At 45.8% G+C, this 25,772-nt stretch overlaps 2 protein-coding genes across 2 annotated transcripts; both read right to left on the minus strand.

Annotated features, from left to right (window-relative positions):
* Positions 1-3,019: 3,019 nt before the first annotated feature.
* Positions 3,020-8,162, minus strand: LOC120975480 (uncharacterized). Its single transcript, XM_040402068.3, has 5 exons — positions 6,242-8,162; positions 6,034-6,150; positions 5,877-5,939; positions 5,459-5,590; positions 3,020-4,723 (listed from the first exon to the last, which is right to left on the minus strand). Exons 1-5 carry the CDS (start codon positions 6,372-6,374, stop codon positions 4,164-4,166), a joined length of 1,005 nt encoding a protein of 334 aa, XP_040258002.1. The 5' UTR covers positions 6,375-8,162; the 3' UTR covers positions 3,020-4,163.
* Positions 3,229-3,582, minus strand: LOC109748996 (protein FAR1-RELATED SEQUENCE 5-like). The gene has a single exon (XM_020307997.1). It carries the CDS (start codon positions 3,580-3,582, stop codon positions 3,229-3,231), a length of 354 nt encoding a protein of 117 aa, XP_020163586.1.
* Positions 8,163-25,772: the final 17,610 nt, after the last annotated feature.

Below are 25,772 nucleotides of genomic sequence, written 5' to 3' on the forward strand. Positions count from 1 at the left end.
AGCTGTTTCATGTGGCAACAGCTGCCATGTAAAATGACTTCTGATTTGCTTTCTTAATACAACCTATGTGGCAACTTCAAACTAAAATACATGGCAACTTTGTTCATACATGGATGGCAACTTATTTTAATTACCCACTGTAACTAAACATTATATGTTAGTCTACTTTTCTTGGACCCTTGATGCTTTTATGTCACTCATGTGCCTGTTAGTGTAACCGGTGATATCTTTACACGTTATTTTCCCGACTAAATCATTTCTGTTCTTAATGTGAACTCTGCTTCTTCTTTCCTTCATTTTTGCTTGCAGGTCTTGTTCCCCATGTTCCAGGAGCTTGCACCACACGACCCACACGACAAGTGTGGTCACCACTACGTGATCTGCCTTGACCTGAAGAACCAACGTTTTGAGGTGCTTGATTCAATGCGTTCAGAAGCTGATGCAGACCTTACTAAGCATGCTGAATACTTCATCAACTACCTCAAAGAGACATGGAACCGTCACTATGAAAACTCAAAGGTCCAGATCAGACATTTTCCAATTGAGTACGTGGCGACTACGAAGCAAGGAAACCGGTATTTTCCCATCTTTTATTCATGTGTCCTCCAAACCAATGCTTACCCTCTTTTGTCACCTCTGAATTGAAGTTTATGATTTTTCTCTATGTTCTTGTGAGTTAACCTGATTCTTTTCTTGTTTAGGCACGACTGCGGCTTTCACATGTTGGAATACCTTGCAATGTGGGAAGGTCGACGGGTTCCTGTCGTCACAGCTGCAATGGTCGTCGAGCTCCGCATAATTTACACATGGAACTGGTTGATGAATGAAGATTTCAACACGCGGTCCAATGCACGTGAGTTCATAGAGGAAGCTGTCAAGAAAGCCGCCAAGAAGTACAAGTGATCACGTGGTGCTCCATACCGAACGCCTAACTTACATTCTGTTGCCGAGGAATGTAAGGTATTACCTTTGTTCTTTCAAAACTATGTCCGTGTACTATGTTATGGCCGCATCTCCGCGTAGCCTAGTATGTAGTGGTGGTGTGTGAGTGACATTTGAATATTTTCTGTAATATATGTGTGGGTGTGAACCTATTTTTTAGGTGTGCCAGCAGATACGTTTATGTTTTTTAGTATTATTATCCGTTCATCGTTGGTAGTACCAGTTTGGTGTTTTTGACTGCGTCTATGATGTTCGGAAACATGGCAAATGTAGTTCATCAGACACGGTCAGTGAAAGTTATCGTCCTTCTTCATTTGTCTGTTTGGTTCTTTTTTTTCATTGCTAACTGTACCGGCTAGCATGGTAGTTTGATCACGCAGTCGTAACCTGTGCGGTTGCTGCACGAGACCGTTTCAACTTCTTTCCCATAGTTTGCACCACAATACAATATGTGTGACTAAAATGCGCTGACTGAACATGGAAATCTACGCGATGAAGAGTCAGTAGAACTAACATGGCATATTCAGTACAACTAACATGGCAGATTCAGTACAAATAACATGGCAATTTCATTAGAAATGGCATGGCAGATTCAATAGAAATGGTATGGCAGATTCAGTACAAATTGCATGGCAGATTCAGTTCAAGTAACATGGTAAATTCAGTACCATACACGTGGCAACTGCAGTTATTCATTCATGCCATTTTGCTTCAAATTCTGATGCCCCTGAAGAGTCAGTCTCCAATTTTTACAAAATTTAGAACATCTAGATTGCAAAAAATGTCACCATGGACCAAGTCATAGTGCTCCAATGTTGCTTACGGATTGCCCGTCCCTTTCTTTGGTTTCTTGTGTTTTGTTTGAATCTCCAATCCCGATTTGTATCTTATCTCTTTTGGACGCCCTTTTGTGATGAAACGGGGCGGGTTCCTAACCTGGGTTTGTGTGCTTGCTGTTCCAGATCCTACCTCCGAGTTTTTAGATGATGGCCCCGTGGATGAAGGCACACTTGATGTGCGGGGGAACCTGTGTAAGGCTTCCTCAGCTTTCCTCTTCTTGATCTCATCAAGCTCTCTTTTGAGGGCCTTCCTGTGTTTTTCTGCGACCCTCGCTGTCTCATCACTCTTGCACGCTTCATCAATTAGTTCAGCATAGTTCTTTGTCAACACAACGTGCCTCACGGCTTCCATGGTTGACTCTGGTCTCTCGTCATGCACAGCAAAAACTGCGTTTGATGTTTGCGGCGCCAATGCGTCGTCAGCGTCCCAAGTCCATCGCCGCCTTATGAAATGGTGGGGCATTCATGTCCATTACTTTTAGTATGTGACAGCACACAATCCCGTCCCGTTCGAATTTGCAGCATTGGCAGTAGTATTCACCTTCGCTTATCGATGCCTTCACAAAGTAGTTCCTTCCCTGGTCCGGGTCTTCAGGTTCTGAATCCGACATGCCCAGGATAGAACACACCTTGAACGTATATTCGTCCACATGGAAAGCCGTGTACATGCTGGCACGCTTTATTTCTTCTTGAAATCTGCAAGTTTTGTGTGGTTTTGTTAAACTATTGTGTGAAGTTTTTTGTAGCACCTTTTGTTGTTGTGGCCAATGGAATTACAGTTTGTTCAAACATGGCAACTGCAGTTGAGTAAACATGGCAACTACAGTTCATTAAACATGGCAACTGCAGTTCATTAAACATGGCAACTGCAGTTCATTAAACATGGCAACTACATAACAACTTCATTTGGCATTTTGCATTCCATACCATCATGGCCAGTGGAAGTACAGTTCATTAAACATGGCAACTGCAGTTCATCAAACATGGCAACTTCAGTTGAGTAAACATGGCAATTGTAGTTCATTAAACACGGCAAACTGTAGTTCGTTAAACATGGCAAACTGTAGTTCATTAAACATGGCAACTACATATCATGGTTACTCTGTACTCAATGGCTACTTTTCAAAAAAAAATCATCATTTTCAAATAAGCTTTTCAACTGCATTGCATTCTACATGGCACCTACTACCTTTCATGTTTGTGCAAATAAGATTGTAACACAACTGACTTACTTGTTAAAAATCTTGTTGGTGTATATCTTGCTCATCTGCCTCTCCATTGGTAAATATGTTAGCAATTTTGGTTGCTTGAGCGCGGTGTTTGCTTCTTGCTGCAGCTCGGATCCCAGTATTTTTTGTTGCAAAGCGGTGTACTACTTGGCAAACTGTAGCAATGAGTTGCCAGGGCTCACGTACCGCTTCAAAACAGCATTGAACCCCTCACTGCGCTATGTAGTCTGCAGAAACGGGAAGAAGCACTGCATGAAGTAGGCCGGCACCCAGTACATTCGCTTTTCCCACAAGCTAGCAAGCGTCTCGTGGTCTTGGACTTGATATGCTTCAATCATAGCCATCCAGCTCCTTTCAAACTCCTCCATCGTCAAGCTGTGGTCCACGCACAGCTCGAATGCCTTGTGCAGCTCTAGACGGTCAGCAAAGAACGGTCCTAGCGTCTCCTCAGCCTTCTTTATAATGTGCCACCTGCAGTGCCTGTGCACTACCAACAGAAAGACCTCCTCTATGCCTGCACGCATGCTAAAATCCTGGTCTGTTATTATGTTCATCGGAGCAAGTCCACCCATGCACTCCAAGAAGGTCTTGAACAGCCAAGTGTACCCATCCGTGTCTTCGTTCCGAACGAGCCCGCATCCGAACTGCAATGACTGATTGTGGTTATTTATTCCTATGAATGGAGTGCATGGCATCTTGTACATATTAGTGAGATATGTCGCGTCGAACGAAATGCAGTCTTAGAAATGTTTGTAGGCTCTTCTTGCAGCACCATCCACCCAATACATGTTCCTGACACGGTCCTCGTCGTCCAATCTTATCCTGTAGAGGAAATCTAGATCTTCTTTCACTTTCTCATCAAAGTAGGCTATCGTGGCTTCTATGTCAGCCAACTTGCTTTCTCTACGGTACTTTGCCTTTAGGTTTGTGATGGCTGCCGGTATGTAGGGCATGCTACTCAGAGTCCCATTTTTGTTGTGGGTGAGGGAGAGTATCTGGACCATTCTTGATGGACTGATGTTCCAATCATGTAGCAGCTTTATGAATTTCTTCTCGAGGGGGTGAATCCTCTGTGGGCGGTCAGAAATTTTACCAGGTCAAACTTTTTTATTTGCTCGTGGTTGTGCTCGTCAAAATATTCAGTGACCACCCACTATGCTCCATCTATGTTAAGCTTACACCGGACAGGGCATTCCGTCTTGACAATGATGCCTCTCTTTCGTTCCGGAACAACATGCGCATCACCTTTGCCCTTCTTGTTTCTTCGTGCCTTGTAGCACCTCATCTCACCTCTGCTGTACTCGTTAGTTTTTTTAATTTTCCTATGGTATTCGATGTTGACCGCAAACCCATGGAACTTTGCATATGTCTGGTAGAATTCCTTTGCATCTTCAAACGAATCAAATGTCTGCCGAAGATACGGTGGCTGAGGTACTATGATTTCTGATTGCCCACCATCTTCATCCCCTTGTGCTTCGTCATCGGTTTCATCATTCACTTCAGTATCGGCGGCTGTTTCATCTGCTTGAGTGTTGCTTGTGCTGGTGTGCAAAGGTGTGCTTGTCGGCATTGCTGGAACGATTGCCATTTCCGACACTGACTCAGCATTGTTTGTGGCATGAGTGTTGGCTGGCTGGTGGAACGTGTCTTCCGTGCGCTCAGAGCTCCACGTAGTAGATGTCCCCGCGCCGCTGTTAATTGTAGTTGAAGGTCCTGCAATAAAAAATCAGGTATGAGCGTAAGATTTTGCTTGAATGGCATGTTTATCGTAACGGAGTACAACAACTGCATGTGATTTTGCATGACATCATTCACACAACAAGCCGTGAATCTGCATATGGCCATGCATGGCAACTGTAATTTTCCAGTAATGGCAGCTACAGTCCAACATAGATGGCAACTACTGTTGCCAACACATGGCAACTAGCGTCTTTTTGCATCAGAACTTGTAGTATATAGCAATGGCAGCTACAGTCCAACATCCATGGCAACTACTGTTGCCAACACATGGCAACCAGCGTCTTTTAGCATCAGAACTTGTAGTATATAGCAATGGCAGCTACAGTCCAACATACATGGCAACTACTGTTGCCAACACATGGCAACCAGCGTCTTTTAGCATCAGAACTTGTAGTATATAGCAATGGCAGCTACAGTCCAACATACATGGCAACTACTGTTGCCAACACATGGCAACCAGTATATTCTAGAATCAAAACTTGTATTCTAGGCCTGAGCTCAATAGGCAAATGTGAACAATCATGAATATTGCACACACTCTTGTAGCAATTGGCAAATCCTGAAGACAATATACGACTCTTTGCACACGACCACTTGGTAGCATTTTTTGTTTGTTTTTTCCACCACCACCGTTACAAATCTACTTTTACTCACATGCTATTCCCACAAAAGCAAATGCAACACTGCTTTCTGGTTCATATTTTTTACCTTGTTGTGCCGCATGTGCCGATCTTGTGTGGTCTGTCAATCCAATTTGATTTGCTCTATCTGCAATAGCGCTTTCCTGCAACTGTGAAGCTTGCCATGAGACGTTTGCCGATGTGGTTCCACCGTAACAACCTGCGATCATGGTAGCAGTTGGTCATTGCATGGCAACTGTAGTTTGTTCAACATGGCACATGTAGTGGTCCAACCATGCCACACAAATTTGTTCACACTTGTCATGCATGGTTGTTTAGACATTGCAGTCACATTTGATTATACATGGCAACTGCAGTTGTCCAGGCATGGCAACTTCAGTTGTCCAGCCACGGCAACTGCAGCTGTCCAGGCATGGCAACTGCAGCTGTCAGATATGTTCCTTTCTCCTAACTCACTGTCCACAACTTCACTTTCGTGCACTCACCTGTGTACGACGTTGATGGCAGGTACATGGTTGCCGCCTGATGCCACGTGCTGCATGAAGGTCCTACATTTTTCCGACATAACTCGTGAGTCTTTTGCCATCCTTGCAAGTCTAATTTCATGTGCACAACAGTAAGTTTCTTTTTTGCATGCGTTACCTTGATTTGCCACGTTAGCTAGCTGAAGTTGGTTGCCCTTACATTTGTCAGCGTTAGCACCCTGTGACGAAACTTGCCATGCTGCCCCCCTGATTGTGGTTTGGTCATAAGAACCTCCTAAAAATTAGATTGTAGGACATAAGTAGAATGACATCTTCATCGTCACGAACATGGCAACTATTTCTTCTTTGTTTATCATGCGTCGTACCGATGCCTGCGTAGTGCTCTAGTAGTGGCAGCAATGGCCCTGAAGAAATGAGCTGATTGTACTCTATTGCATCCCAAGGTGGCGTTTCCGGCCTTTGAGAAAGCCAAGGATCAGTGCCATCTTCGTGATTCATTCTTCTGCTTTCTTTTCTGCCACTGTGTTTTTAGTCACTGCATGAACAAGGACGCATCAACAATCCGCAAAAAGCATTCTTGCTGTTTGCACGTAGAAGATAACACGGCAATCTCATAACATTTCTTGCGTAGGCAACCAACACCTCATGGCAAGTAGGACATGCACATCCATTCTATTTTCTGATTTCTGGATGCCAGCTATCATTTTGAAGCGATGGCAACAGACAATAAAATAGGATGGCAAGCAATAAGTTAACATGGTGGCAACTACGGACAATGATAGATGGCAACTGATGTTAGATACAAGTGGCAATTATTTTTCCTCCGTCCCTATGCCAAATTCCTCCTTTCTCTCCCTATTTATAGTGATTCCTACGCATGCTTCATTACCAACTACTCGCACCAAGCCAACCCAGAAGCTTGGCACAACTCTAGCATAGTATATGGCAGATCTGGCGTATGTTGGTGGGCAAATGCAAAGACACACAAATTCGTGTGGTGTTTGCCCTGATAGCGTGGATCCGGTTGCCATCTTTGTGGGCAAATTTGCAATTTCAGATTTCTGGACAGAAGAAGGTCGAGAAACAGAAGGAGATTGGAGATCCACCTGTTTTAACTCGTCGTTTTGGGAGGGCGGGGTTGGGGTGGGAGGGGGGTTGGTGGTTAGCGGTGGGAAGGCACTAGAGATCTGCTCTAGTTGCCATGGCAACCAGAGAAGAAGGCGATGGAGGTAGGGGACCGAGAGGTGGGAGACAATGGCGGCAGGGCGCACTGGGGATCGGAAGGAGCCCGGGACGGTTGGCGTGCTGGGTCGTGCGGGCAGCGCAGTCGTCTGGCCCGGACGTGTGGGCGGTTTTGCCACACACCGGACATGCGGGCTGTGGCGGCGCGCGCCCGGACGCGGCCGTGCGGGCGGGTTCTTCTCCATGCCACACGAGGCGTGCGGCACAACCACCCGATACACCACACATGTGGCAGTTATCGGCGTCCTTTCTTTTAACAATCCTCTTTTAGCACTTCGCTTCGTAACAACCCAAGAGAAAAAGTATCTTTTTCTTTTCTTTATAGTTTCCTTATAGGAATCCAACCGCACCAACGAAGTCGGTGGACTAGTACGCATCCATCTCCTCCTAATTCGTGCGCGCGCGCTCTCTCTCTCTTCCCAAACAACACAACACATCTCTTTCCTCTTCTATTGTTTTTTTTCACCTACAAAACCTTCCAAACTTCTCACGGTATCTCCTCCTTTGGCCGTACAGAACCTGCCCTTTTTCTGCTCTTTTTTAATGCGCTAATCCGAACCTTCCAAATAAGCAAATTTACTTTCCTTGATCTGAACGTGCTCCTCTCCCCTTTTCTGGCTCAAAAGTAACAAGGCAACTTTTTTATTAAAGCACAATCTCCAAAACTAGAAGAAAGGAGCGTTGCCAAATAAACAAACCAATCCACACTTTCCTTCTCTCTTTGTGTGGAGAGACCAAACTGCAGTTTTTTTTCTTCTTTCTTTTCAATTTGGTCGATCCACTTTTTTTTTCTTTCCCAAAATCCAACGTGGCTGACTAGTACTTTCCAAATAAACCAACTAACGTGGGAGGTAATCACGTCCCAATCCCAACCGATCTGCTCCTCTTTTTTTCGAGCTGATTCGAGCTCTTTCCTTTCCAACCGATCCGAGCTCTCCCTCTCTTCTTCCAATTTTTTTACGGAAAAACTACGGTCATGATAACTCCCGAACGTTCGGAGTTAAGCATGGCAACCCGAACGGGTTTAGATGGTACGTTTAGTTTGCGTGAGATTAGGGAAACATGGCAATTTTCTGACAAAAAATGAAAAAGGACGAAGTTGCCATCCCCTATCAACTAAAGTTACCATCCCTTATGAACTAAAGTTGCCATGTAAAAACGTTCGGGATGAAATGCTCAAAATCTGAACGTTCGGGAGTTATTCGATTCCAAAAACTATCGCCCACACGTGTGGGCGTTTGCATATCGCCCACACGCCTCCATCACCACTCATTTTGCCACGTATGAACATATGACATTAGCAGAAATCTTTTTGGTTTTCGGCTTAAATTTTTTTTATCTCCTAATTATAAAAGCAAATTAAAAATCCGTTTTCACCATTAAATCCGTCTCGACGAGATCTTCAAAACTAGACCCCATGTTGATATGTTTCGACGATTTTTTTCCCCAATAGTTGCCATGATGTTTACACTATAGTTGCCATAGTGCTTAAACTAAAGTTGCCATGTGGCAATTTTAGTTTGTAGATCATGGCAATTTTAGTTTTTCGATGATGGCAATTCCAGTACTTTGACCATGAAAATATTTTTTTGTATGAACCATGACAATTTTAAGTGCATGTATCATGGCAATTTTAATTTATGGTGCATGACAAGTCTAGTTTCTGAATTCTCCGTTTTATAATATGTCAAAATTTACTTTAAAATGTAGAAGAAAATAGTTGAAACATATCATGGCAACTTCAGTGTATACATCATGGCAATTTCATGTGCAATAGACACGACAACTTTTAACCCAAAAAAATTTCGTCTAAATATATTGATATGGGATCTAGTTTCGAAGATCTCATCGCAAGGGATTTAATGGTGAAAACGGATCTTCAATCAGATTTTTCATTTAAGAGATAAAACATTTTAAAAACAGAAAACCCAAAAAGATGTCCACATGCATGCATGCGGTGACATGGCGTAGTCTGTGTGCTATAGGGCGTATGGACGAGTTTGGCTCCCACCACACGTGTGGGCGTTAGCGTTGTGCTTTTTTTAAAGGAACTGTGAGAGATTGCAACCAACGATGGATGTGTGCACCTAACCTTTTTTTTGTGCTTCGATCTCTACTTGCAAAATGAATCTAATCTCTCTTTCTTGTAGGATCTTTCCTCAATTTTCTCTCTCCACGAGACAAATGATGCTCCAAGACGGCGACGAACAACAACAATGGATGGATGGTGGTGGTGGCGACAGTGATAGAGTAATATGAGAATCAGATGAATGATGGTGTATGTGGACGTGACGTGAACAAAACGTGACTAGAACTCAAAACTCTAAAAGTCTAACACCAAAAGCAGCAACTCGACACATGATGCAACCGAAAATTCAACAATGCAAAAACTAAGTGGAAATGGCGAAAAGGCTCAGACTGTCCGGGATATGATGAACTAATCTAACTTTTTTGTGGCTTTTTCTTGGACTGTACATATGAAGAATAAATGCGATCTAGACTATGAAAAACTGGAAAAATCTCACCGAGCAACCTGAAAACTGATACCACTTGATAGAGGCGGGGTGTCCAGATCTTTCGATGAGATGATAACTATTGATTTGGTGGAGTCGACTTTGATGATCCAACTACAAACATGCACGACGTTGCGCCTTAGCAATCGCTAAACCAATCTCCTGAGGTTACTAACGATGCCGGAAGCACGATCAGACTGACCACGAAGGTCTATTCCTGTATGCAATCGAAGAACACGCAAAAATATGATAAAGCAATCTGAATATTGCGAATATATATGAAGTGTCGATAAAAGTGGGGATTCGGAAGTGGTCTTGGTCTGGTCGTTGGACACAAACGAAGTACACGAAGTTGCAATGGCTAACTTTTAACTAAACAAATCCCAAGTCTAAACGGTGCCTTATGGGCTGTATTTATAGGGGAAAAGAGATGTAATTTCGTCCACCCTTGGCAATGTGGGACTAAAACACCTCCTAAGTCGTTTCTCCTACAATATGGATTCTAAAAACAACCTAATAAGAGGTATTTCGAAGTTACACGGGCCAGACCCAAAAATAAGGTGGCGTAGCACCTATAATAAGATATGGACGAATTTTGTGAACGGGCATCTTGTATATTTCGTCCATCTTCTTGTATGTCATCATGGTGGCTTCAAAGTGCGGAAATCTTCACTAGAAATTCCATTCTTGTCCCCTTCGCGTGTGCCATCATCTCCATGCTTGATCATGCTCCAATGTTCATCCTTCTTGTCCATGCTAGGCCCTTCAATTGTAATCAACACAAATGTATCCAAGTTAGGCAGCATCACATTCTCATGAATATTAAAAACATTACCAAGAAATGAAAGTACCTGATAATTTAACTGGCATGCGCGACCTCTAGTAATTGGGCCAATAGGTATAATAGCAGGGGTTGTGGGTGTAACTATGGTAGTCATGTCCTCATCACATATGTTAATACTTTATATATGTAAAATGCTTAGAATTTCATCTAGTTTCACAATTTGCAACTTTCATCCATGTTAAAAATGTTTAAATTGTTGTTTGCATTCTTGCATAATGACATGTTAAAATGGTTTATTTCATAACTAATTAACCGTAGCTTCGAATTAAATAAACTATATATGTAAATAGTCTAGAAAAATGCAGAGATTAGCGTGGTGCATTTTATTTTTCTATTTAACAACTCTAATATATGGTTTAGGGCATAACAGTACCAAATTCAAAATATGCACATGGGGATTTTCCGGACTTGTTGTTTGTTGTTTCCGGCCTCATTTAGACTTTCCTAGATAGGTAGTTTTATTATGCTTCACCTCTTTCCATGTTTAACAACATTTAATATTGTTGGGTACATAAACGAGAGCGAACTAAATAATTGAATGTGAAGTTTCTTCAATATGCAACTCGTTGCATATTGAGCTCCACTTAATTTGTAGTATTGTTTGGGTCACTTTGCCATGCCATGGACATGCATCATACTTGTTTGTGCATCATGCTATGTTTATGATTGTTTGTTTACCGTGGTGTTTGCTTATTTCCGGTTGTGCTTCTTCTCAATAGTTCCGGTTACATTGCGAGTGTGAGGATTTGTTCGAATACGTTGCTCGTCTTCTTCATGCATTCGGTCTTCTTCCTAGCATGATTTCAGGCAAGATGACCGTTACCCTGGATACCACTACTATCTTTGCTTTGGTAGTTGTCTCGATGCTATCGCTATGTCGCGCTACCTACCACTTGTTATCAAGACTCCCCAATTGCCATGAAGCAGCCTCTAACCTTTTTCACCATCCTAGCAAACCATTGTTTGGCTATGTTACCGCTTTGCTCAGCCCCTCTTATAGCGTTTGTTAGGGCATTTCCCTACTTAGTGTTTGGGATGATGATGACAACCCTTTGTTGGTCTAATCGTGTGCTAAGTGCTTCAGGCTCTCGGTGGTTAGGCTTTCATCAGAATGCTATTCTCTCTGGAAGGAAAAGATCGAAGAAGGAGTTTTCTATGCTTTTTATCTCTTTGGTCGTAGGGAACCCGTACTATCAAGAGGGAATCCACATTGGAAAGAGTTGGGGGAATCTTCTCACGTACACTTACCTCACCCTCTCTTGCCTTCCTTAGTTGTGAGAGAGAGCCCTACCCTTATCCTACTGCTTCTTGTGGCTTCCCAGCGGTTGTACCGCTCTCTGGAGCGGTTGTACCACTGGTTCTTGGCGCTCACCAGCTTTGTTTGAGCGGTTGTACCACTGCTTCCGGGCGGTGGTACCGCCACCATGCTCAGCAAAGACTAGGGCGGTTGTTCTGGCCAAGTACCGCCCATGTACCGGTCAGACTTCTGTTTTGATGCGGTACTCGGGCGGTGTGGCCCGGTTGGTCCGGTCGCACCGGTACCACCGGTGTACGGAGCGGTTCTACCGCTCAGGACTTAGCCGCCCCGAGCGCTCAAGGCCAAGCGGTTGCACTGGTCCTGTACCGCTCGACTACCGCACTCAGGGGTGATTCCCTACTGTTTCTATGCGGTAGTTGAGCGGTGGCTGGGCGGTTGGTCCGGTTGACCTCTTAAACCGGTACTACCGCCTGGTAGGGTTCTGCACGTCAACCGTGAGTCCCGGTTGTACCGGGGCAAGGAGCGGTTGTACCGCTGTAGTACAGAAAACGCAGTAACGGTTGGATTTGTAGGGTTGCTATATGAGGGTGCTTCTTCCACCTACCACATTCACCTCTTACCTCTCCCACTCCACCATTAATGGTACTCAAGCTCTCTTTGCCCGATCTCTCTCTCTAGCCACTGAAACTTGTTGATTTGTTAGGGATTGAAGGAGGAGACCTAGATCTACACTTCCACCAAAGGATATTTGTTTTCCCCATACTTTCTTGTGTGGATTTTGTTACTCTTGGGTGTTTGAGCACCCTAGACGGTTGAGGTCACCTCGGAGCCACATTCCATTGTGGTGAAGCTCCGCGGTTTCATTGGGAGCCTCCAATTAAGTTGTGGAGATAGCCCCAACCTTGTTTGTAAAGGTCCGGTTGCATTGTGTGAGGGCGTGAGGAGAATACGGTGTCCCTAGTGGCTTCTTGGGGAGCATTGTGCCTCCACACTGCTCCAACGGAGACGTACTTCCCTTCAAAGGAAGGAACTTCGGTAACACATCCTCGTCTTCACCGGCTCCACTCTTGGTTATTTCATCCCTTTACTTGTGCAAGCTTATTTGTGTTATATACCTTGATAGCTTGTGTTCTTGTTGTTGTTGCATCATATAGGTTGCCCACCTAGTTGCATATCTAGACAACCTACCTTGATGCAAAGTTTAATTTGGTAAAGAAAAGTTAAAGATTGTTAGTTGCCTATTCACCCCCCTCTAGTCAACTATATCGATCCTTTCAATTGGTATCAGAGCCTCGTCTCTTTATTAAGGACTTTATCGTCCGAAGAGTATGGTTGACGTCGTAGACGGTGTGGAGGAGTACTCCGGTGCGAATCCAGTCTCGTCTAGGGGAGATGGGGGAACCGCGGTCTCTCGTGAGGAATTCAATGTGGCGTTGGACACATTGAAAACCTCCATGACGACCGAGGTCGAAAGCATGTTTAATAAATTCATAGAAGGGCTTAACCTTTCCACCGCACCGTTGAAAGTGGGTGATCCCGCTAACAAGGTGATGGATGCTACCTCCGACAAGGGGGAAGCTACTAGCGAGAAAGCTCCTTCTTCTAGTGGTAAAAATGGCACCGGCATCTTTGCCCATGTGGAACCCCCACTTGTCTATGGTGGACTGCTTCCTTCCACTCATTTGAATCATGCCGGCCCGGCCCCTAAGATTGAGAAGAATGTGGAATTTGATTCTTGGGTCTATCACTTTAAGCGTCATTTAAATCATGTGAACACTAACCTTTGGAGAATCATTGAAGAAGGTTTCTATCCGCATGACCGAAGCAACTTCACTCCTAGAGAAGCTGTGGATAATCAATTCAATGAGAATGCTCTCTTCATCATCCAAGAAGCAATCCCACCCGAAGATCTTCCTCATCTCCGGCCCTACTCCATGGCCAAAGATGCTTGGCACCAAGTTGTTTCCCTCTACCGGGGAAGCGCAAGCATTCAATGCTCCAACTATGAAGTGGTGCAAGATGAAGCCGATGAGTTTGCAATGAAAGAAGATGAAGAAACTCGTGAGCTTTATCGGAGGGTAACCAAACTCACGGTCTCACTCCGGGATCATGGAAGTAAGGACACGAATGACAATTGGATCGAGCGCAAATTCCTCAAGGCAATGATGCCCTACCACAAAGCCATGTTCTCCGTCATTCGTCAAAGACCGGACTTCCACACCTTGTCCTCAAGTGAAGTGTTGGATGAGTTCATTGTTATGAGCATCTTGGACAAGACCGCCGACAATGCGGTACTTCGCTCTCAACGAGTAAAGAAGCCCAACCTTGCACTAAAGGCCAAGGTTAGTATGGAGGAAGAGGATGAAGAGGAAGAAGAGGAGCAACCTCGAAGATACAAAGTATGCCTATCATGAACACATGGCTCTTGCTTCAAGGCAATTTTGGAGCAAGAAGAACTCAAGGCTCAACTTCAACAAGAACAATTCAAGTGGCGCAAAGGGCAAGCAACGAGTGAGGTCCTGCTTTAATTGTGGCAATGTGACCCATTTTGTTGAGGAGTGCCCTTATGAGAAGAGGGAAGACAATGGTGCCAAGCTCATCCGAAAGGACAAGGCCAAGTCTTTCCCCAACAAGAGCAACTTCACCAAGAAGACTCCTCCCAAGGCATTGGTGGTACAAGAAGAGTACAATGAGGATGATGATGATGATGATGAAGATGGTGAGTCGGTTGCCATGGCCTCCGTTGCCATTGCAACAACTCCACGGGCTTCTCTCTTTGACTCACCTAATGAGAACTTCACCACCAAGTGCCTCATGGCTAAAGCCACCAACAAGGTAACCCCCAACATCAAAACTACCATCATTAATAATCCCTCTTTGATGGATTGCATTGATGAACGTGAGGGGTCTAGTGTGGAGGAGAATAAGTTTGAGTTTTTCATGAACAAACTCAAAGGTAAATCCAAGAAGCACTTCGTTGCTCTCTTGGAACAACTTGGTGAAGCCAATGACATGATCGAGGCTCACGAAGATACCATCTCTAAGATGGAGGGGCATAGTCGTGACTATGCCGATGAGATTTCGGATCTTTCCAATGCTCTTGAAAAAGAGTGTGATCTTCGTTTCGCTCTTGAGGAGTCACACAACGATGATCATGCTAACTTAAAGAAAGATCTTGATCATGCTCTTGTTGTTTCTCGTGTGCTCAATTCCGAGAAAGCCAAACATGGGGTTGATCTTGCTAGACTCAAAGAGGAGTTTGATATACTTGACAAGGCTCACAAGGCCTTGAAAGGTATTCATGCTAGCCTCAAGGAGTCTCATGATCAACTCCAAGTGAAGCTAACCAAGGAGAAAGCCACCTTTCCTCATATGGTGTTAATTGATAATACAAAGGCTACTAACCCTTGTTATGAGCATATGCATCTTGTTGAGGAGAATGCTAAGTTGAAGGAGCAACTTGAGAAAGGCCTTGTGTCGTGCATTCAAGGTGAGAAGAATCTCAACGACCTTTTGAGCAATCAAAAGGAAGTTGTGGGCAAGGAAGGGATTGGGTTCGCACCCATGCCCGAGAACAAGAAGAAGAATGACAAGACCAAACGACCTCCCCCTGTCAAGCAAACCTTTGTGAAGGAGGGAGAGGGTGTTTCCAAGGAGAAGAAGAACATTGTGAAGGGTGGCGGTGCCAAGAACGACAATGCCACCCCTTCCAACAAAGCCGGCGACTTTAACCCTTCTTATGTTTTGTGTCGTGCTAGTGATGGGCATGTTTATGCCAAATTTGTTGGTTCTCCTCATGAGTATATTGAATGTTCTATTTGGGTTCCTAAGACCCTTGTTACTAACATCAAAGGACCCATTACAAAATGGGTACCTAAAACCAAGCATTGATCTCTTGTAGGTGTTTGCTTCCGGTGGGGGATCATGGTTGCTCGATAGTGGAGCTACAAATCATATGACCGGAAGAAAGGACTTGGTGGTGGACGTGCACAAGATTCCATCTATGCCCACCAATGTCGAGTGGGGTGATGCCTCGTCTTCTAAGGTATTGGGACTCGGCAAGGTTGTCAATTCTCATGATCTCACGATCGAGAAGGTCATGCTTGTTGAGTCCCTTGCATACAATTTACTTTCCGTTCGTCAACTTGCAAGCATGGGCTTTGCCACGTTCTTTGATATTGATACCGTGGCCCTCTTGTGGAGCAAGACTCTTAAAGTAGCCTTTGTTGGGCATGTCGAGAACGGTATATATGTGATTAACTTTTCGGAGCGACCCACTAAGACCGTGACATGCCTAATGGCTAAAGTTGACGTGGGATGGCTTTGGCATCGCCGTTTAGCCCATGTCAATATGAGATCTTTGCAAAGTCTTCTCAAGGGGGACCATGTCCGTGGACTAACGAATGTTAGTTTTGCTAAAGATTGTGCTTGCAGTGCTTGTATCGAAGGAAAGCTACATGAGAAGGCTCACCCTCCCACGACTATCATTTACTCGAAGAGGCCTTTGGAGCTCCTTCATTTGGATCTCTTTGGGCCTCCATCCTTTGATAGTCTTGGGGGTAGGAAGTATTGCTTGGTGATTGTGGATGACTATTCAAGATACACTTGGGTGTATTTCTTCAAGAGGAAGAGCGAGACCCAACAAACCGTCATTGACTTTGCAAATGAAGCCCAATGTCAACATAATGCAAAGATCTTGACAATAAGAAGTGAAAATGACACTGAGTTCAAGAACTACACCTTGGATGAGTTTCTTAGTGATGAGGGGATCAAGCATCAATATTCCGTACCTTACACCCCTCAACAAAACGGTGTTGCGGAGAGGAAGAACCGGACGTTGATGGATGCGGCAAGGACCATGATGGCGGAGTTCAAGTCTCCATACAACTTTTGGGCCGAAGCCATCAACACCGCGTGTCATGCTTAAAATCGTATCTACCTCCGCAAAGGCTTGAACAAGACTCCGTATGAGATACTCACCGGTAACAAGCCCAACCTCAAGTACTTCCGGGTGTTCGGGTGTAAGTGTTTCATTCTCAAAAAGGGTGTTCGGTTGTCTAAATTTGAGGCTAGAGCTTATGAGGGCATATTTGTTGGTTATGCTACAAACTCTCATGCTTACCGTGTCCTCAATAAGTCCACGGGGCTTATTGAGGAGATGTGTAATGTGGAGTTTGATGAGAATAATGGCTCCCAAGTGGAGCAAAGTGGCACTTGTGATGTAGGTGATGAAATTCCTCCTCAAGCCATAAGAAGAATGGGTGTTTGTTTTATCCTACCCATTGAGGAACCCCTTGTGGCGGAAGGATAAGGACAATCCTCCACTCAAGTGGAGCCATCACCAACCCAAGGCCCACACGCTTCCGAAGAACAAAGTGAAGGCCCTCAACCTCATGAACAAGACCAAGGGCACGATCATGCTCAAGACGGTGTTGAAACACCAAGTGATGCCCAAGGTCAAGTTCTCTCCTCCGAGCAAGTTCAAGATCAAGAACAAGCTCATGACGGCGCTCAAGATGATCAAGTGACCACTCCTCAACTCACCACTGAGGAGGAATTGGAGCGTCGTGCCGCCAAGATTGCATCCAAGCTCTCCACCAAGGGTCATGTCATGAAAAATGTGCTTGGAAGCATTCAAAAGGGGGTAAGCACTCGTAGACAATTGGAAAACTATTGTGAACATCACGCGTTTATCTCTTGTGTTGAACCCCAAAAGGTATATGAAGCACTCGAAGATCCGGATTGGCTTAATGCCATGCATGAAGAACTCAAGAACTTTGAGTACAACAAGGTGTGGAGATTGGTGCCAAGGCCAACGGGGAACCACAATGTCATTGGAACCAAGTGGATATTCAAGAACAAGCAAGATGCTCATGGGACCATCGTTTGCAACAAAGCAAGATTGGTGGCACAAGGCTACTCCCAAGTCGAGGGTATCGACTACGGGGAAACCTTTGCTCCCATTGCTCGCCTTGAATCCATTCGTTTGTTGATTGTTTATGCTTCTCATCACAACTTTAAGTTGCAACAAATGAATGTGAAGAGTGCTTTTCTTAATGGTCCTATTAATGAGTTGGTATATGGCAAGCAACCCCCCTGGTTCGAGGATCCCTACTTTCCCGATCATGTGTATCAACTCGATAAGGCACTCTATGGCCTTAAACAAGCCCCACGTGTGTGGTATGACCACCTTACTGAGTTGTTACAAGATTGTGGATTTGAAGTTGGGCTAATCAACCCCACTCTTTTTACTAAGAAGGTCAAAGGGGAGTTGTTTGTGTGCCAACTATATGTTGATGATATTATCTTTGGTTCCCCTAACAAAGCTTTCAATGAGGAATTTGCCGCACTCATGACCTCAAAGTTCAAGATGTCTTCCATGGGAGAGTTGAAGTTCTTTCTCGGTCTCGAAGTGCAAAGAAGAGAAGGAACCTTCAGCAACCAAGCCAAATACACTCAAGACATGCTCAAGAGATTCAAGCTAAGTGATGTCAAGCCGGCTTCCACTCCAATGCCCACCAAGTGCCAACTTGACATTGATCCCAATGTTAAAGCGGTGGATCAAAAGGTATATCGCTCCATGATTGGCTCCTTGCTTTACCTTTGTGCATCTAGACTGGATATCATGTTAAGTGTGGGAATTTGTGCACGGTTTCAAGCCGCACCTAAGGAAAGCCACTTTGTGGCGGTCAAGCGAATCTTTCGATATTTGGCTCATACCCCAAACTTTGGCTTATGGTACCCAAGAGGAGCAAACTTCAAGCTTGTAGGTTATTCGGATTCGGATTGGGCGGGAGACAAAGTGGATAGGAAGTCCACTTCCGGAGGGTGCCAATTCCTTGGTTGCTCTTTGGTAAGTTGGTCTTCTAAGAAGCAAAGTTGTGTGTCTCTCTCGTCCACCGAAGCGGAGTATGTGGCGGCCGGTAGTTGTTGTGCACAACTTATATGGATGAGGCAAACTTTAAAGGATTACAGTGTCATTTGTGACAAAGTGCCTCTTTGGTGTGACAATGAAAGTGCCATCAAGATTTCTCTCAACCCGGTGCAACACTTCAAGACGAAGCATATTGAGATTCGGTATCACTTCATCCGGGATCACATTAGGCAAGGGGAAATCGAGCTCAACTACGTCAACACTCATGATAACCTTGCAGATATTTTCACGAAGCCCTTGGATGAAGCAAGATTTCGCGAGTTAAGGCATGAGCTAAATATCATTGATTCGAGCAATGTTGCTTGAACCCTTGCACACCCCACCATACTCAACTTGTTATCTTGTTTAGATGTAGGCATGGACATAGGGGGAGTGTTGTTCTATCAATGAACTCTCCCTCCCCCCATTATGCATAAATTGATCAACTCTTTCACATTAGCAATTGTTGATGGTACTTGTGCTTTAAAGACGAGTTTTGGTCATGGGCCCAAGGACAATTCTTCACGGTGCCATACAAATTGACTCATACATAGGTGGCTACGGCCACCGACCCCCCTTGGAAGAGTTTGTGCTTGGTGTTTGTCTTTCTTGTCCTTGCATTAGTTTGTTTTCGTAGGCTCTAGGTGTTAGGATCTCCATGTGTGGTTTTCTTTCGTGTTTTCCTCTTTGGCTCTTGGAGATCCTCACACTTTTATCCAGTGTCCTGTCTATCCCAAGCCTTCCCTTTCCTTGAACCATCTAGTCCAATTGCACACACTTGATCATGGCTTAGGTGATGGTGACCGGGCGGTACAACCGGTGCTTCAGGCGGTTCTACCGCTGATGCACTCGGGCTGTCCCGCCCCAGACAGTCTCCCAGCGGTGCTTGAGCGGTTCCACCGCACAACCACTAGGGTGCCCGTCTGGCCAGTACTACCGGTTGGATACAGCGGTACTACCGCTGCCTCTTGGCGACGGAAGTACCGCCCGCTACCACTGGCTAGTACCAGGCAGCGGTACAACCGCTTCCTTGAGCGGTACAACCGCCGCGCGACTTTGGGCCTATATATACCCATCGGGGCTGGAGGGGATTTCTTTTTCCCTTCTTCCCCAGCCCTTCCCATCTTGTGCCCTAGCCGCCGGTCGCCATTGCCTCTGCCCCGGAGTGCTTCTCGCGCTTCGGATCCGTGGGGTCTCCGTGGATCCTCTCCAAGGAGGCCTCCTCCTTCCCGATTTCTTCCCATGGATGCCGGTAATGCCCCATTGTCCTTCGTTCTTGGTTCTATGGTTTGTTCCCTACTTCTAGGGCATTACTTGACATTCCACGTTTATTGTTTAAACTATTGGGTGGAAGAAATCTATTTTTGCCTCCTACTTAGATTGCACTTCTTCGAGATTAGAATATGGCTAGTGTGATTCATATTTCGCGGTTAGATGTCTTCCCTAACTGGTAGTACCCCTGTTCAGCGGTTCTACTGCCTCTACGGGTGGTACAACCGCTGGAGTGGTACTACCAGTGGGAGAACCGGTACAACCGGGATATCTGCACCACGTGGCCCTGTTCTGTTCTCTATGTTTGTGCAAACTATCTATTCCTCTGTTTGTGTGTGCAATCCTCTCATCTTTGCTGGGCTTCTTGTGTTCTCCTCATGTGTGTGTGCAGGTGGCTCTAGTTCTCTCTCTGCTCCTCGCAAGACCAAGAAGAGGGCACAAAGGACCTTGCGCCCAGCTGCGTCTGATGACGAAGAAGAGGTTGTGATTCCCACCAAGCCCACTCGCCGTGAAAAGTCTGCCGTTGCGAAGCAACGTGTGGTGCTGCCATTGCACCGTTGGAAAGCCTTCCGCTCGAAGAATCCTTATGAGGTTCCCATTGCTCCTCGTTGGACCACCGTTCAGTTCCGGAATGAGATGCAAGTGCGGATTGTTCATGAACTCTTTGAGCACAACAAGGACAGGTATGCCAAGCAGTGGACCATCGATCTTGACCATTGGAGGAACAACTTGGAGTATTTTGGTGAGGCATTGGCTCTCTGTGAGGAGTTTGATCTTGTCAAGCTCATGTCAGTCAACTGTGACTTTGATGTTCAACTCGTCCATCAGTTCTATGCCACGGTTCACTTTGGAGAAGATGACACGCGCACTCTCACTTTCATGTGTCGTGATGAGCTCTTTCAAGTTCCCTGGAGGGCTTTTTGCAATGCTATTGGGTATGATGATACCGGTCTGGAAGGAAGGGGTGGCATTCGTCTTCATGACCATCCCGAGTCCATGCCTAAGGAGAAGCTTGCCCTTTGTACATTCGGAGCCGTGGTATTATTGGAGAATCTAAGGACTTGGTGAAGGTCTATGATATCATGCATCGCGTGTTTCGCAATGTGCTTCTGCCCAAGGTGGGGAATCAAGATGAAATCCATGGCTATCTTGTTGACTTGATGGTTGCAATGAAGACCAAGGTGGGCTCTGGGGAAACGTTTGATGTGTCCAACGGCTGTGGCATGAGATGTTCAACATGGTCATCTACAGGAAGGTCCCCATTTATGCTCTGTTTGTCATGTGCTTTCTGAACTCAGTTTGGGAGGTTCGCCGTCCTGGAGAGGCTCTCACTTCTCCCGATAATCTCACGGTTCATGAGGTCAAGCTACTCAAGAAGAAGAAGCACGCCGATCCTCTCTTCCCTGCTAATGCTCCTGAGGATGTCTATGCCACTTCTGACGATGAGGACTTTGAGATGGAGCAAGGGGCCAAGCCCTCGTGGGTGGACAAGCTCACTGCCAAGGTGAAGAAGACTTTCTGCCTCCAGTCTGACATCCAGAAGAGGATGTATGAGGCCCATGTCAATGAGAAGCATGCCCGGCGTCGTCAAATTGCAATGATGAAGCACCTCAATATGCCGGTTCAGGGTGGCTCTGAGAAGAGCATCACACCGGAGGAGCGTTGGATATCTACCCACAACACCTGGACTGATGATGAAGCTCCTCACCAGCCCTCCACCTCCTTTGCTGCAGCTGACGATACCATGGAGGAATCCGATCACGACGATGATGACGAGTCTGCTGATGAGGATCCAGATGCGACCGAGGAGTCAGAGGAGGACGACTGAGCTCTGGGGTGCTAGCTTCGCTCTTTTCCTTTTTGGTGTCTTGATGCCAAAGGGGGAGAGAGTTCTATAGGTCTCGGGATTTGCATGGGTGGTTGTTGCCTCGCTTGGGTGTGTGTCGTTTGGGTTTGTGTTTCCTTTTGTCGTGCGTTGTGTTTGAACTTCAGCTTGTGAACCTTGTTGCTTATCTCTTCTTGCATGGTGTAAGACATGCGCCTTTCTAGCTATCTAGTTATTGTTATTATCGGTAATATTATTGCGCTGTTCGTTGTAGTCCATTTTATGGTCTTATTGCTTACTTTCGCTTATCTAGTAGGAGTGGTGAGTCTATAAAATCTAGGGGAGACTCGCTGTTAATGGGTGCCAAAATTGGGGCACACATCTAGGGGGAGTCCCATCTACAATTTATAGACTTACCTCGTGCAAATCGTGTTGTTGTCATCATCCACCAAAAAGGGGGAGATTGTTAGGGCATTTCCCTACTTAGTGTTTTGGATGATGATGACAACCCTTTGTTGGTCTAATCGTGTGCTAAGTGCTTCAGGCTCTCGGTGGCTAGGCTTTCATCGGATTGCTATTCTCTCTGGAAGGAAAAGATCGAAGATGGAGTTTTCTACGCTTTTTATCTCTTTGGTCGTAGGGAACCCGTACTATCAAGAGGGAATCCACATTGGAAAGAGTTGGGGGAATCTTCTCACGTACACTTACCTCACCCCTCTCTTGCCATCCTTAGTTGTGAGAGAGAGCTCTTCCCTTCTTATCCTACTGCTTCTTGTGGCTTCCCAGCGTTTGTACTGCTCTGTGGAGCAGTTGTACCGCTGGTTCTTGGCGCTCACCAGCTTTGTTCGAGCGGTTGTACCACTGCTTCCGGGCGGTGGTACCGCCACCATGCTCAGCAAAGACTAGGGTGGTTGTTCTGGCTAAGTACCGCCCAAGTACCGGTCAGACTTCTGTTTTGATGCGGTACTCGGGCGGTGGTGGCCCGGTTGGTCTGGTCGTACCGGTACAACCGGTGTCCGGAGCGGTTCTACCGCTCAGGACTTAGCCGCCCCGAGCGCTCAAGGCCAAGCGGTTGCACCGGTCCTGTACCGCTCGACTACCGCACTCTGGGGTGATTCCCTATTGTTTCTATGCGGTAGTTGAGCGGTGGCTGGGCGGTTGGTCCGGTTGACCTCTTAAACCGGTACTACCGCCTGGTAGGGTTCTGCAAGTCAACCGTGAGTCCCGGTTGTACCGGGACAAGGAGCGGTTGTACCGCTGCAGTACAGAAAACGCAGTAACGGTTGGATTTTTAGGGTTGCTATATAAGGGTGCTTCTTCCACCTACCATATTCACCTCTTACCTCTGCCACTCCACCATTAATGGTACTCAAGCTCTCTTTGCCTGATCTCTCTCTCTAGCCACTCAAACTTGTTTATTTGCTAGGGATTGAAGGAGGAGACCTAGATCTACACTTCCACCAAAGGATATTTGCTTCCCCCATACTTTCTTGTGTGGATTTTGTTACTCTTGGGTGTTTGAGCACCCTAGACGGTTGAGGTCACCTCGGAGCCACATTCCATTGTGGTGAAGCTCCGCGGTTTCGTTGGGAGCCTCCAATTAAGTTGTGGAGATAGCCCCAACCTTGTTTGTAAAGGTCCGGTTGCCGCCTCCAAGGGCACCAATAGTGGAATCACGGCATCTCGCATTGTGTGAGGGCGTGAGGAGAATACGGTGGCCCTAGTGGCTTCTTGGGGAGCATTGTGCCTCCACACAGCTCCAACGGAGACGTACTTCCCTTCAAAGGAAGGAACTTCGGTAACACATCCTCGTCTTCAGCGGCTCCACTCTTGGTTATTTCATCCCTTTACTTGTGCAAGCTTATTTGTGTTATATACCTTGCTAGCTTGTGTGCTTGTTGTTGTTGCATCATATAGGTTGCCCACCTAGTTGCATATCTAGACAACCTACCTTGATGCAAAGTTTAATTTGGTAAAGAAAAGTTAAAGATTGTTAGTTGCCTATTCACCCCCCTCTAGTCAACTATATCGATCCTTTCAGCGTTGCTAGTTGCAGGTGCAGTGCAAGTTGTTCCATGTTGGGACATGGATATCTTGGGATATCACTATATCTATTATTTTAATTAATGCATCTATATACTTGGTAAAGGGTGCAAGGCTCAGCCTTTTGCCTGGTGTTTTGTTCCACTCTTGCCGCCTTAGTTTCCGTCATACCGGTGTTATGTTCCTTGATTTTGCGTTCATAACACGGTCAGGGTTTATGGTCCCCCCTTGACAGTTCGCTTTGAATAAAACTCTTCCAGCAAGGCCCAACATTGGTTTTACCATTTGCCTAATAACAACTAAAACTTTCATAGGGACTTTCCGGACCCCGAGGGTAATTAATTAACAACCCCAGGCCAGTGCTCCTCATGAGTGTTGGTCCAAAACGGGTAGACTACGGGGCCACCACGGGGCAACTCGAGGATTGGTTTTACTCGTAGGCTGACCTATTCGATCATGGCCTGGGCGAGATACGCGCGGCTACTATCAGGCTGTCGGCACGTCAGGAGGTCTTGTTGGTTTTTTTACCATTGTCGAAATGTCTTGTGAATCGGGATTCCGAGCTTGATCAGGTTGTTCCGGGAGGAGGATTTTCCTCCGTTGATTGTGAGAGTTTGTGATGGACTAAGTTGGGACACCCCTGCAGGGTTTAATCTTTCTGAAAGCTGTGCCCGCGGTTATGTGGCAGATGGGAATTTTTAATATCCGATTGTAGAGAACTTGACACTAGACCCGATTTAAAATACACCAACCGCGTGCGTAACCGTGACTGTCTCTTTTCAAGTGAGTTCCGGAAGAGAACACGGTTGGGTTATGTCGGACTCGTAAGTAGTCCAGGATCACTCCTTGATCATTACTAGGTTGCGACCGTTATGCATATGTTCTCTTCTTATTCTTGTACTCGTAAGTTAGCCACCATACAATGCTTAGTGCTGCTGCAACCTCCCACTTATCCAGTCCATACGCATTAAGCTTTGCTAGTATTGATACCCATGGTAATGGGATTGCTGAGTCCTCGTGGCTCACAGATTACTACAACAACAGGTTCAGGTACAGGTAAAGCGAAGCTTTGACGTGAGAGCGATGATTGCTTGTTTGGAGTTCTTCTGCTTCTTCTTCTTCGATCAAGGGATAGGTTTTGGGTCGGGAGCCTGGGATTAGTCGGGTGGATGTCGTTCTTCTTTTTTGTTTGATTTCATCCCTAGTCGGATCCTGCTCTTCTGTATGATGATTGCTATGTATTGATGAGCTGTTATACTCATGTGGTAGCTTGTGGCGAGTGTAAGCCTTTATCTTGTATTCTTATCTATTCAGTACATGGTATGTTGTAATGATATCCACCATGCTATGCGCCCGAAATGCGGTTGTGCCCCAATCATGAGTTCATCACGTGATTGGGATAGAATCGCATCTTGGGTGCTACACCGGCCCCCGGCCCGGACGATCCGGATAAATGGCACCCGACACCAGCAAGCCTCTCCGCGAAGCCATACGGTCCAGACTGACTCCCGGATCATCCGGAACCACCCGGACGCCAAGACCATCTCCCGGTCATCCGGACCTCCCTCGACGGTTGTGACACATTCGGACGATCCGGACGCCCCCCCGGATCATCTGGACCCCTGACACCCGTATCACCCGGGCCACCATCCGGATCATCCGGACCACCACCTACATGTGCGTTTTGGGCTGATGCCCATGTACGCTTTCGTCGCTCTAGCCTATATAAATGTATCCACCTCCAGTTTCTAGGGTTAGCATTGGTTTAGCTCACATGAGAGATAGAGCTTTGGTCATCCACTTGATACCTATTCCATTGGAGGCCAAGCCCTACATCTAGGAGAAGATCCCCCAAGTGGATTCAAGACCTCTTCACAGAGAAGACCCCCCTAGTGGATTCAATTCCTCCTATTGGAGAAGAACTAGTTACTTGTATCCCCCTTTGTTGGATTTGAATCATGTGTCTCTCTTTGTCTTCATGGATCT

Source organism: Aegilops tauschii, chromosome 3 (genome assembly GCF_002575655.3).
Source record: "Aegilops tauschii subsp. strangulata cultivar AL8/78 chromosome 3, Aet v6.0, whole genome shotgun sequence".
Classification (NCBI taxonomy): domain Eukaryota; kingdom Viridiplantae; phylum Streptophyta; class Magnoliopsida; order Poales; family Poaceae; genus Aegilops; species Aegilops tauschii.

Excerpts from the sequence above, each read along its gene's own strand:
- LOC109748996 (XM_020307997.1), bottom strand. The coding sequence starts at position 3,582 with ATGGGTGGACTTGCTCCGATGAACATAATAACAGACCAGGATTTTAGC.
- LOC120975480 (XM_040402068.3), bottom strand. The coding sequence starts at position 6,374 with ATGAATCACGAAGATGGCACTGATCCTTGGCTTTCTCAAAGGCCGGAA. Across the intron at positions 5,940-6,033 it reads AGCTAACGTGGCAAATCAAG|GACCTTCATGCAGCACGTGG; the intron begins GTAACGCATGCA and ends GGAAAAATGTAG. Across the intron at positions 5,591-5,876 it reads GCCATCAACGTCGTACACAG|GTTGTTACGGTGGAACCACA; the intron begins GTGAGTGCACGA and ends CCATGATCGCAG.